This window comes from Thalassophryne amazonica, chromosome 16 (genome assembly GCF_902500255.1).
Source record: "Thalassophryne amazonica chromosome 16, fThaAma1.1, whole genome shotgun sequence".
In the NCBI taxonomy this organism is placed as follows: Eukaryota; Metazoa; Chordata; class Actinopteri; order Batrachoidiformes; family Batrachoididae; genus Thalassophryne; species Thalassophryne amazonica.
In genome coordinates this window covers 74,618,345-74,632,275 of record NC_047118.1, presented here as the reverse complement: position 1 = coordinate 74,632,275, position 13,931 = coordinate 74,618,345, and the positions used below count along the sequence as shown (strand labels likewise).

Below are 13,931 nucleotides of genomic sequence, written 5' to 3'. Positions count from 1 at the left end.
TCAATAAAATGCACCTGTGTTCTTCTTCCATAACAGACGCCTGCCCATACCATAACCCCACCGCCACCATGGGCCACTCGATCCACAACATTGACATCAGAAAACCGCTCACCCACACAACGCCACACACGCTGTCTGCCATCTGCCCTGAACAGTGTGAACCAGGATCCATCCGTGAAGAGAACACCTCTCCAACGTGCCAACCACCAGCGAATGTGAGCATTTGCCCACTCAAGTTGGTTACGACGATGAACTGGAGTCAGGTCGAGACCCCGATGAGGACGACGAGCATGCAGATGAGCTTCCCTGAGACGGTTTCTGACAGTTTGTGCAGAAATTCTATGGTTATGCAAACCGATTGTTTCAGCAGCTGTCCGAGTGGCTGGTCTCAGACGATCTTGGAGGTGAACATGTTGGATGTGGAGGTCCTGGGCTGGTGTGGTTACACGTGGTCTGCGGTTGTGAGGCTGATTGGATGTACTGCCAAATTCTCTGAAACGCCTTTGGAGATGGCTTATGGTAGAGAAATGAACATTCAATACACGAGCAACAGCTCTGGTTGACATTCCTGCTGTCAGCATGCCAACTGCACGCTCCCTCAAATCTTGCAACATCTGTGGCATTGTGCTGTGTGATAAAACTGCACCTTTCAGAGTGGCCTTTTATTGTGGGCAGTCTAAGGCACACCTGTGCACTAATCATGGTGTCTAATCAGCATCTTAATATGGCACACCTGTGAGGTGGGATGGATTATCTCAGCAAAGGAGAAGTGCTCACTATCACAGATTTAGACTGGTTTGTGAACAATATTTGAGGGAAATGGTGATAGTGTATGTGGAAAAAGTTTTAGATCTTTGAGTTCATCTCATACAAAATGGGAGCAAAACCAAAAGTGTTGCGTTTATATTTTTGTTGAGTATAAATGAACTGAGGAAAAATTACGTATTCACAGGTTAAAAAAACCCTGCTGTGGAGAAGCTGCAGTTCACATGCACAGATCCCAAAAAGCAGGTGAGAACTCTGAACTTTAACAGCTGTTATTTTCCAAAGGTATTTATTTGTTCAATCTTAAGCTTAATGTAGTGTTCAAGCACAAAACGTGACTGATGAGGAGAAAAAAAATGACTTCATCACACTAAAATGAACTGGAGTCAGAATAAAAATACAAGCTGCTGATTTTTGTTATTTTTCAAAGTTATTATAAGCTGCAACTATAAGTTTTATTCATTTCAAAGTGAGTTACCTCTTATTTTATTCCGAGTTATTTATACAAAAATTATGGGGAGTCAAATCAGCCTGCATTGTTCTGTTCAGTTTATATCAAAGTTTACCTGCACGTTTGTGTATTTTTTCCTTCTTTATAAGAGTTTATTTGCATTTGCTCTTGCTCCACAAAGTTTTAAAACACAATAAAATGTTCACACTTTGTTTATAGCAGTTCTGTAATTTCAGAAATGCAATAGAAACAACCATAAATCAGAAAAAGTTGGGACTATAGTAAAATGAAGATAAAAATAAAAATGTTGCACTATTCTCAGTTTCTCCACTCACAGAAGTCAAAAGTTCTTCCAGAGTTGTGTCTTGGTGGCTTCCCTCACTTGTCTCCTTCCAGAATGGACATTTAGTTTTTGAGAACTGCCTACCTGACACAGATCTACTATAAAGTACCACACTGTTTGTATTTGTGAATGACTGATGTAACTAAAGTCTAAGAAATAGTCACTGATTTGGAAATGTTCATGTTTTCATCCCGACGTTTCTCGGAAAATGCAGCAGACCTTAATTTAGGAAATTATGTATGATCTGACTAGTCGACTAATCGCAAAGATAATCGTTAAAATAAAACTAGGGCAGCCCTAGTTTTATTGATTAGTTTTTTTTGTCTTATTCAAATAAATTTTCCACCTTTTCTATTTAGTTGAGCAGTTTTCAAAGGCTAATATGAAATCAGCATGTAACTTTAGTTTTTAATTCAAACCACACTAACACTGTTCTAAGCTGTTTAAAAATCAGCTCATCTCAAAACAGAAAGAGAGAAATTCCTCTCATTTCATCTGGTTTGGATGAATAAATAACTCAATCATAAAAATTGTGATTTTCTGCCACAAACGAAAAACGATGACAGCTGGAACAATCTTTAAGAACCGATACATACGAGTTGACTAGCAGCTCCATTAAATCTGGTCAAGAAAAAGGAAGAGGTGTTGGACAGAAGCAGGGAGTTACTGAAGTACAAAAGGAGCTTTAGCAAACGCAAAGCTTCTGTTCTGTGCGAAAATGATAATAGCCAAATTACGTGTCAAACCACTCCACTCCCCTGACGTTTCACAATGTTAAAATGTGTTTTACTGCCAGTGACACTTTCAGGACCTTTATAAGATCTATCTAAAACCATTTACTGAAACAAATTTCAAAATAAAGAAAAAGAATATGTTGTCACCGTGTTTGAAGTTAAGAAATGGATACATTTCCTCAAAGCAATCAATCTGTGGCGGTTGCAGAATATCCAGAGCTGACAAAACCTGCAAACAAAGACAGAAAAATAAATCAGTCAGTCCTCAGAATGTCTGAGCTCATGATAAATTTATTATTTTTTAAGTTCTCTCTCCACTTTAAACAGCTTAACACAAGACAGTTTTTTTCCAATCAAAAGTATCTTTAAAAAAGATTCCAGGTCTGCTCAGACAATCACAAGGCTTTTAATAAAACCTTTTAGTCTTCCCTAAACCGCTGTATTCGCAAGTGTTATTGTTTTAAATCTGGTTCAAAATAGAGCCACAAACCTCTTTGAGGAAGACTAGAGATGTAAATGTGACTAGGTAAAATCAAAACAGAGAGAATAAAATGCTGTGTTGCAATTACATTATCGTGTTTGAAGAAGCACAACATCCGCAGCTCTCTGAAGACCCTCTTACAGGAGACCAGGTTCTGGAAGACGTTTGGCATCTTCTTCAAAGCCACTTTACGGCCGTCACGGGGATCTGTAACAGACCTGCAGATAAAAAAGGAGTCACTATATCAAAGCTGGCTTAAAAAAAAAAATCTGCTGCCAGGAACATTGCTTGTTTAGTCACAACTATACAAATTAAGAGTGAGCCACTGCAAGTTCATTGGACATCTAGCATGAATATGGTGTCCTACATTAGTGCTTTTAACAATGACATATTATTTAAGCAGCACTTGGTGAAATCAGTTAATGTGTCTTGTTTCCCAACAAGAAGATCCTCGCTTCAAGGCCACACATTTCCCCATTCTCTTTCTACAAGCAGGACATATGGCCTTAAAAGTCTCAAATCAACATCCAGATCCATTGATTCCAAGCAAAAACAGAAGAAGCCAGAAGAAGCCAGTTGACAATCTAATTAAATACGAGTTATTTGCACTTGCTTGAGTTTGTCAAATATGTGTTTTTATTTTACTTGCAAAATAAACAAAACGAACAACAAAAAAAGCCCACTAAACTACACTGATCCAAAAATGCTTTAATCTTGACACAATTTCATATTGATTTTTTTAAAAAGTAATATTTTCAGTTTCTTTTGAACACGGAAAAAATTGAGCTGACACTCAGAGGCTCCTCTGATAGGTTCTATCACCACTGGAAGCCTCAGATTAACTATGTGAAGCATTACGATGGGTTAAATGCAGCGGACAAGTTTTGTTGTATGTATATATGTGCAATGAAAAGTTAATGCTATGGAGTGAAATTGAGATAATCTCACTCTGGGTCTCTTGGTCTTGCTTTGCCATCTGCCTGTCCAGATCACAGGAGCCACCTTTTTACCCCCCCCCCCCCCCCCCGAAACTATTGGTCGTCCCCTGTGTTGTTTTCTTTGTGCAGTTTTTCTGTTTCTTCTTTGGTTTGTTCTTGTTTATAATGTTCAATAAAACATACTGATAAAAAAGTAATATTTTAATCACTGATCTAGACAAATAACAGATTGTGTTTAAAAAATAAGTCAGTTTAAAGGAGACTTTAAAGGATATGTCATGTTTTTTAACATCTCAGTTAGTAAGACAAGATAAAAGTACTCATGATTGTAAGTGCCTCTGCACACACGTGCTAATAATTAGTGATCTCTGATGTATTTTATTCCTCTCACTCTGAGCGTTAGCAGGTGCATTTCCGGAAAACGTTTCACTCGGCAATTCTCAGCATTTTTCAGTGTGTGACGTCCTAATTAGCAAAACAGAAACATCCCAATGACTGACAGAGGGAAACGAACATGCTCTGTCCAAAAACAAAGCTTTTGAGCTGCTGTTTGTTTCAACATCTCCGAACAAATGAGTAACAGTTTAAACTTAAGTTATCCTGTCTAAAAAAAAAAAAAAAAAAATTCATTACTATCAGGTGGTTTTTCTCAAACACTGTCACGCCAATGTTTAATTACTTCTTTTATTTTTTTCTCCCCCTTTTATATTTTCTCATTAAATGATTTGTGGAGTCATTGATCATCAACAGCTCACGTCAGGTTATTTTGCGCTACAACATTCTGATTGTTGATTCATCTCTATAACTGAGTAACCGGTTACAAAACTTTACAAATACATCAGTGTGATGGCAAAGCCTAAAAGTATTTAATTTACAATGAGAGAAAAGCAGCTAATTCGTATTTGAAAACGGTCTGTCAGTTTGGAATTTCTTCATGATAACTGATTTTAACGCGATAAGACAACTGTCAAGACAATTTGATCGTTCGATTAATCTTAAAACTTATTATTGTAGAAGCATCCCTGTGTCCTTACCACACGACCCCAAATGCTCCGTAACCGATGGGTCGGTCTGGTTCCATCTCTGCGGGGCTGGGCACCTCGCTGGCCGGGTTGCTGTAGGGTGGAGGCACCGCCGCTCCCCCGCCGGTGCTCCCTCCCAGAGCCGTGGGGTGGCGGGGAGTCCCTGCCGGGGCTGTGGGTCCTGCCAGGCACGGTGTGGCGCTGAGGCCCGTGGAGGGGGCTCCGCAGGCGGTGTTGACACAGAAATACTTGTGGCCCAGCTCGGAGCCCTGAAACAGGTCACCACAAACCGCCTGCCGACCCGCACCGTGAAACGCCATCCTGCCAACACCCGGTCCGCTTTAACCGAGACCTAGGCACGGAGCGAATCCAGATCCGCGATCCGCATGACCCCAATGAGCCCCTGCAAATGTGCACGGAAGACTGGGCCGAGTAAACCTGAGAACCAGATCTGATCAGTCAGTGAAGCGCAGAGACCCGGACCCAGATTCATGAAGCTCGTTCCAGACTGCAGCACATATCCGAATCCAAACTACCTTTGTGGGCTGCTACACTTAACTCGGTTGTCAAACGGGTTGACTAATATTAGTCAGAAATACTTAAAACGCAAAATGTGTTTCTGCCTGCCGCTCCGTGCTAACAGCTAATCGTGCTAACCAGCAGTTCCAGCTAACAGGTTAACCGATGATGACCCGTATATATTTACAAGCCGGATTCAGTGACCTATACGTTTCAAAAACGAAAAATTTCCCCCGACAGTCGATCATCGTATAAACCAACGTGGATTAAAGAAAGCAGCTCTTAGAAAGAATAAAAGGAAGCTAGCTGGACTGTTAGTCTGTTACCAACCAGCTAGCTCTCAATCGCTCGCTAGCTAGCCATCACGTCATTTAGTCCAACCTGGAGATGTCCGTAACAACGGTTTATATTATCTTCTGGATGAGGTTTCATGAAGAGGGCCTGGTACTTTCAGATCTGCAACGATTGTAGTTTACAGCCGCAGTCTGGTGCGAGCTTGTCCGGGAGGAGGAGCTACTAAAGCTGAGAGGGGGAGGGGAGAGCTGTAAACAATGCTAATGCTAAACTGCTGTCTGGGCTTAGATTTGTATCAATAGGGCAGCGCAGTCTCGTTTGAACCCCTATGTGATATCGCGGGATTTGATCACATCTGAGGACAGCCGGTGTGGCAGACCGAACGATCCGCCCCTAAAAATTGGTCCGCCCTGCCTCATTGCCTATGCATCATTTCGGAGCTCAGCAGCTCATCTGAGACAGTCTCTTTACCCAAATCAATCAAATGGATTAATGGGATTATTAACCATCAGATGACAAAGGTTTTGTTAAATCATTCTAAAGTCAGTTTCAAGCAGAAACAAGGCTGTTTTAAGCAGAAATAAGGCGATACTCGGTGACGCTTTGAAATGATCGACGCGGAGTGAACGCATCAGCTAGTAGCTCATTTAGCTGTGGCGCTCTGATTGCTTCCTCTATCTTTTATGATGAAATAATGCTGAATTTATGTGAAAATGATTGTTGTACAAAAGCTTCAGATATCTGTCGCTGAGATAGATGATGATCGGAGTGCAGTTTTAAGCAGAAACGAGGTGTTAATCAGTGAATTGCAGCTAATAACATGTGCAGTGAAGGCAGGGATCATCAATTTTTAGGGGCTACCATTTGGTCTGTGACACCGGGAGAGCTGACAGCTGCCATTTGGTATGCTTATGTATTTTGGTTCAAGGATGAGCGCTATGAAAACGTAAAGTTGATAGAACAAATATTTTTGAGAAATTTGTGATTTTAGCTGACCACTAAACAATGGACATTGTGCTACAATGCACCATGGGAATTCAGAGTTTTGCAGTTTTAAATGTTGTTATTGTGGTTCATGTTCATTTAACAGTGTTGTTAGTGTTATTGATTTAGTGTTTTTGTAGTTCACTTGGTTTAGTCAGTTTAGTTATGTTGCTAGTACCATGAGTGAAATGTGCATTGCATTTGATGTCTTCCACCAATCTGTGTCTAAAAATGGAAGCCCCTGCTTATGGCAGAATGTGGAAAAGACAACCTGTCTGTGCATGCGCATGTATAACTTCAATAACAGATAAGCTGAAGATAGCTGACATTTGCTATTGTTGTTATTGCTTTTGATGTCTTCCGCTACCATTTCTGTTTGTGCATGTGTAAAAATTAAAAGCACCTGCTTGCAGCAGAATGCAGAAAAAACAAAAAAATCTGTGTGCGTGTGACTGAGACAGCTAACATTTGCCGTTTAGTATGCTTATGTATTTTGGGTCAAGGATGAACAGTGCCAAAACAGAAAGTTGATAGGACTAATATTTTTGGAGAAACTACAGATATTAGCTAATGTTGCTAATTACATTCTGGACTAACAAGCCATTCCAGCGGGGGGGTCATCTTTATATTAAAAGCGCGAGTGCATGCATGCATGATTTTATTTACTAATTTCAATGTAATTATTATACAATTATACAAATTACAATAATTAAATACATTAAAAATACATGGATGACACAAGAAAGTGAAAACACTTATTTCCATTGTGATCCATTTAAAAATTAAATGAAAAAATGGAAGTAATAATAATAATAATAATAGTGTGTATATGATAATAAGAGCCTAAACCATTTATACGAGGTCTATTAGAAAAGTATCCGACCTTATTATTTTTTTCAAAAACCATATGGATTTGAATCACGTGTGATTGCGTCAGACAAGCTTGAACCCTCGTGCGCATGCGTGAGTTTTTCCACGCCTGTCGGTTGCATCATTTGCCTGTGAGCAGGCTTTGAGTGAGGAGTGGTCCACCCCCTCGGCAGATTTTCATTGTCAGGAAATGGCGGAATGATTTGGGCTTTTTTTCCATCAGAATTTTTTCAGAAACTGTTAGAGACCGGCAGCAGGAAACCATTAGAAAAATGTATCTGGGTTTCGGTGAAAATTTTACGGGCTTCACAGAGAATAAGGACTGTTACTACAGTTTTAAGGACGGCTTTAAGGACGGCTTTAAGGACGCTCGGTGCGCTGCGCTCCGTGCCGTCATCGAGAGCCACAAACCACCAGATCATTTCTAAACGAATGGCTCTGTGGCGCCAGGACCGTCATGTGCACTTTCTCTGGTTATCACAAGAGCTGGACATCAACCATTTTCCGGCAGATTTCACTTTTAACAAGAGATTTTGTCATGGAAAGCCGAGTGGAGGCTTTGCGCATCACGATGGATTCGCTACTGGAGCGAGACAAAACCACCTCCGTTTTGGTCTCACAGGACGGCTTTGAGATGATGTTCGGACAGCTGTCGGTGGTTTTTCCATCGAGTGATTATCCGAGAAATTGTGGATGTGCCTGGACATGCCAGAACATGTCCCGTGAGGCTTCATCACGGCGTTGCTGTGCGCCATGCGGCACCGCCGCAATGCGCGAAGCCTCCGCTCCTCTTTCCATGACAAAAACTCCTGTAACAGTGGAATGTGCCGTTCATTTCCAAACTGGACGCTGTGTTTTATCCAGAACGTCGTCTGACTAGCACAGGAATTGTGAAAAGACGTGGACATCAGCACTTTTTCGGCACATTGAGACAGACGTGCGGAGGAATTCTGCGCGTCGCGGCGGTGCCGCATGGCGCAAAGCAACGCCGTGATGAAGCCTCACGGGACATGTTCTGGCATGTCCAGGCACATCCACAATTTCTCGGATAATCACTCGATGGAAAAACCACCGACAGCTGTCTGAACGCCATCTCAAAGCCGTCCTGCGAGACCAAAACGGAGGTGGTTTTGTCTCGCTCCAGTAGCGAATCCATTGTGACGCGCGAAGCCTCCGCTCAGCTTTCCATGAAAAAATCTCTTGTTAAAAGTGAAATCTGCCAGAAAATGGTTGATGTCCAGCTCTTGTGATAACCAGAGAAAGTGCACACTATGGTCCCGGCTCCACAGAGCCATCCCTTTAGAAATGATCTGGTGGTCTGTGGCTCTCGATGGTGGCACGGGGCACGGAGCGTGGCGTGGCGCGCTGAGCGTCCTTAAAGCCGTCCTTAAAGCCGTCCTTAAAGCCGTCCTTAAAGCTGTAGTAACAGTCCTTATTCTCTGTGAAGCCCGTAAAATTTTCACCGAAAGCCAGATACATTTTTTGAATGGTTTCCAGCTGCCAGTCTCTAACAGTTTCTGAAAAAATTCTGATGGAAAAAAAAGCCCAAATCATTCCGCCATTTCCTGACAATGAAAATCCGCCGAGGGGGTGGACCACTCCTCACTCAAAGCCTGCTCACAGGCGAATGACGCAACCGACAGGCGTGGAAAAACTCACGCATGCGCACGAGGGTTCAAGCTTGTCTGACGCAATCACACGTGATTCAAATCCATATGGTTTTTGAAAAAAATAATAAGGTCGGATACTTTTCTAATAGACCTCGTAAATACATTAAGACAGTAATTTAACATTAAAAATTACATAATTACAGAAAAAAGGGTTGAGTTGTCAGGGTTTGAGTTTGTGTGGTTATCTGTTTTTATTTCTTTTCTCTGGTCTGTTATTTTTCTTATTTCATTGGTTTTTGGATGTTTATTCTCTTGCTGGGTTTTTCTGCTTGTGTCTGTCTGTCTCTATCTCTCTTGTCTGTCTCTTGGTTCGTGGTAGTGGGTGTTTCCCTCTCTCTGGCCATGCCCTTGTTCTGGTGTTTTCCATGCACGTGTGTTCCTGATTTGCTGATCTCTCTGGCTTTTGCATCAAATGACGACAGTCTCAGTTGTGAGCGGGCCTTGTGCTACACCTCCTCTCATGGCTCACGCAACCAATGTTGGCCTTGCACAGTCAGGCACAATAGCGGCACAGGTAGCTGTCGAATGTAGCAAGGACAGGGTCATGATGGCGTCTCTCTTCCCAGCCTGCTACCAAGTCTTGTTCTTGCTTGGCAGCACCTTTGTGGTTGGCTGATTTCCCCACGCTTCGGTCTGATACGAGGGTCTCCCATGAAGCCAAGTCAATTGCATAGTCTTTCATAGTCGACTTGCAGACATCCTTGTATCACAGCTTGTGACGACCTACTGGGCGACGTGCATGTGCGAGCTGTCCAAACAAAAGCTGCTTGGGGATTCGGGAGTCATCCATCCTCCGCACATGACCAAGCCATCTCATTCTGCACTTGCTCAAGATGGAAATAAGGCTTGTGGTGCCTGATCTCTCCAGCACACGTGAGTTGGGCACACGTTCCTGCCATTTGATGTTGAGGATTTTCCTCAGGCATCTAAGGTGGAAGAGGTTAAGCTTTTTCTCCTGGCTCTTATAGACTGTCCATGTTTCAGAGGCATACAGAAGAATGCTAAGCACACAGCTGGTGTAGATCAGGAGCTTTGTCATTGTCAAAAGGTATTTGTTATTCCAAGCCCGTTTGGTAAGCCTCCTGAAGGTTGTTGCTGCTTTGCCGATGTGAGCATTTAGCTCCTCCTACAAGGATAGTGTTGCTGTGAAGAGTGGAACCCAGGTAGCAGAATTTTTGCACGGCTTCCATCAAGGTTTGCCATCAAGCTTAATCACACTTGGTGTAAGGTCTCCTTTATTTAAGACCACAGTTTTTTGATGCTGATGACCAGAGAGAATGCTTTGCAGGTCACATTGAGCTGGTTGATCATCTGCTGCAAGTCATGTTCACTGTGGGTCACAAGGGCTGCATCGTCAGCAAAAAGGAGGTCTCTCACGGTCGCTTGTCTGGTCTTGGTCTTTGCCTTCAGTCTAGAGACTGAAGATGGAGCCATCGCTTCTCCAGTGCAGTAGTACATCACCAGGTGTTTCAGTGAAAGCTGTTTGGAGGAGCACTACAAAGTAAATGCCAAACAAGGCTGGGGCCAAGACGCAGCCCTGTTTCACACCACTCTGCACACTGAAGCTCTGTGATCTATCACCGTCAAACTGCACTGTGGCTTCCATCTTGTCATGGAAGGATTTTATCAGGCTCAGTAGAGTTGGGGGGCATCCTATGGTGTTTGAAGGATGTGGAATAGGCCACTACGACTCACTCTGTCAAAGTTTTTTGTTAAGTCTACAAAAGCAATGCGTAGTGGCTTCAGTTGTTCTCTGCACTTCTCCTGTAGTTGTTTCAAGGAGAAGATCATATTGATAGTTGAGCCTTTGGATTGAAATCTGCACTGACTTTCAGGTAGTAATCTCTTCAGGAGTACTCTGGCAAATGCTTTTCCTACGATCCTGAGAAGCGATATACCCCTGTAATTGTTACACTCCCCTTTGTCACCTTTGTTCTTGTACAGCGTAATTATGTTTGCATTTCTTATATCATGGGAGATGGAGCGCTGGTTCCAACAGTTGATGAGGAGTTGGTAGAGTTGCGGGAGGATGGCAGTCTTGTTCAACTTCAGCAGTTCTGCGGGGATGGCATCTGTTTCACAGGCTTTTCCGCTGGATAAGTGGTCGATAGCTTGGCTGTGTTCATCAATGGTGGGTATCGCGTACAGCTCAGTCATTATAGGGAGGGATTGTAGTTGGGTTCTTTCATCAAAGTGATGTTCAGTTGAGTATAAATCAGAATAGTGTTCTATCCAGTGATCCAGTTGCTTGGATCTGTCATGGATGAGTTCCCCTGCTTTGGATTTCAGAGGGGCCATTTGCATGGCAGAGGTCTAAGAGTGATTTTCAACTTTTTGTGCATGCGCCGGATTTCCCTACTGTCATTTGCTTCTTGGATCTCTTTGCAGAGTTTGGTCCAGTATTTATCTGCGCATCTTCTGGAAATCCTTTGTAGTGTTTGTTTGGCCTTTTAAAGCACACTGAAAAGGCCTCTACTATGGCCTTTTAAAGCACATCTTTAGTTGCAGGAGAGGGGTGGTCCTTGTGTGCAAGCAGGGCTTCTCCTTTGGCCTCGAGGAGGGGCAGGAGGGTTTCTTGGTGCTCTGCAATCTAGTCATGTTTGATGGTGTACTTCTTGCCAAAGGCATCCAGTGATGCTTCGTATAAAGCTAAATGCATGCTTTCCCAGTCATCGTCTACTTGCTGAATTTTGAAGGTCTGGGGGCCAGTCTTCTCCAGTAATTTTGATTGGAAAGCATCTCTCCTCTCCAAGTCATGCATGTGGACAGTGTTCAGCTTTGACAGCTTGTCAGATCTTGCGGTGTGAGGCTTTTTGCGGACCAGATTGGTCTTTGAGATCACCAAGGAGTGGTCGGTGTTGCAGTCGGCACTTTGGAATGATCTTGTTATTTTCACAGTGTTGAGGTGCTTCCTTCTGACCAGGATCATGTCAAGTTGATGCCAATGACCAGATCTAGGTTGATGCCAGGAGACTTTGTGCATTTCTTTGCCATCAAAGTATGTGTTTGTGACACATAATTGCCTCGGTGCGCAGAGCTCAAGCAGTCTCTGTCCATTGTCATTGATTTTGCCAGTTCCAAAGTGGCAGAGACAAGATGCCCAGGCATCACTATCTGCTCCAACACGGGCACTGAAGTCACAGAGGACGAAGAGGTAGTCATCATCGGGGGTAAGGTTGATGGTTTGGTTCAGCTCATCATAGAATTTGACTTTCTAGACCATGTCTGCATTCAGGGTTGGAGCATAAGCACAGATAATGGTTGTCATTGCATCATGAGTGGTCAGCCTCATGGATATGACACATTCAGAGATGGAGGAGGGGGTATTGGTTGAGTCTAGTAGTTTATTGTTCACAGCAAAACCGACTTCATAAAGGCGGGGTTCTTCAGGGCTCAGACCTTGCCAGAAGAAGGTGTAGTTTTCTTCTTTGACCTTGTCATAGCCAGTCGGTCGTGTCTCTTGGAGGGCTGCCACATCCATCTTGAGTTTGTGGAGTTTGCGGTCAACTATGGCAGTTGTTCTGATGTTAACAGGAGGGTCTTCTCCAAAGCCAGGACATAGTCCTGACATTCCATGTTCTAAGTCATAGCCGGGTGGACTACTTCTTTTTGGCTTGGAGTCTGTTGGGTACTTGGGTTGTGGCTGCTATTCGACTTTTGGTCTAGTTCTCTGCACCCAGGGGAGCACACAGCCATGAAGGAAAGGCGCCTTGTTGACCAGGGGCTGCCTGGTTTGAGGCGGGCGGTAGCCAATCACTGCAACTGAATAATCACTCCCACCATCGAGGAATGCCCCAGGCGCTCTCTCTGATGCCAATTTGAGAGAACTTTTAACCGGTAGCTACATCCTCTGTGTTTGTTCCTCATGGTCCCGGACCACAAGCAGGGAATGTCCTCTCCCAACACCACACACACAACTTTGCCTGGGCCGAATTCGGCAGAGATGATGTGCCCAGGTTTCAGCTCCACCCTCTCAGTCATAATGGCTGACTAAACAGAAGGACGAAGTCAGTACATGATGAGGGCCAACACAACTGCAGGAGCTGCCATGGCCAGGACTTCAGGCTGGTCTGCCTATAGGGCTCCACTATGGATTCTTTGTCAAGGTGCTCTCCTTTAGTCTTATGCTATCCCAAGCTAACCCACAAGACAGTGGGGCTATTCAAGCCATAGCTGGTACCCTAAACAGGTACTATCCCTCTGGGTCAGAGGGAACCTGGGGGTAGTGGCGACTAAGGAGCAACCCTACATTCCCCAGAACCAGAGCCTTCCCAGGCAATGGCCTCACCACTGTATGCAGTTTAACATCATACCAAGGACATAATCATCAACTGGGGTTATATAAGCACACTGGGTGTGTTAGTTCTTCGCCAAATTGTCATGCCTTGTGCCACTTTCTAGCTCTGTACCTGCGTTCCATAGTCCTGCCTGCCTCTTTGTGTCTACCTGACCTCCATCCTGTTGCTTCGACCGCACCTTATTGCCTGATTATTTTTGTACTGCTGCTTTTCTTTGACTGCCTAGTCACCCCCGAGTCACACTAACTGTCAGAATGCTCGTAGCACGGGCCGGGGCGGAGGATTAGCAGCAATCTTCCATTCCAGCTTATTAATTAATCAAAAACCCAGACAGAGCTTTAATTCATTTGAAATAGATTTTTGCTGGTTATTGGTGGTCTGGGAGCAGGCACCGTCTCTACGGGGATGGGGTAATGAGGGGATGGCAGGGGGAGAGAAGCTGCAGAGAGGTGTGTAAGACTACAACTCTGCTTCCTGGTCCCAACCCTGGATAGTCACGGTTTGGAGGATTTAAGAAAATTGGCCAGATTTCTAGAAATGAGAGCTGCTCCATCCAAAGTGG

The 13,931-nt window shown here is 43.7% G+C and overlaps 1 protein-coding gene across 1 annotated transcript in view; it reads right to left on the bottom strand.

Moving 5' to 3' along the window:
• The window catches only part of nlk1 (nemo-like kinase, type 1), a 28,900-nt gene extending 23,086 nt beyond the window's left edge, over positions 1 to 5,814 (bottom strand). Inside the window, exons 1-3 of the mRNA XM_034189961.1 lie at positions 4,747 to 5,814; positions 2,863 to 2,992; positions 2,467 to 2,522 (exon numbers count right to left, since the gene is read on the bottom strand). Coding sequence (XP_034045852.1) covers positions 2,467 to 2,522; positions 2,863 to 2,992; positions 4,747 to 5,054 — 494 coding nt within the window. The 5' untranslated portion in view covers positions 5,055 to 5,814. The remainder of the gene's footprint in view (positions 1 to 2,466; positions 2,523 to 2,862; positions 2,993 to 4,746) is intronic.
• Positions 5,815 to 13,931: the final 8,117 nt, after the last annotated feature.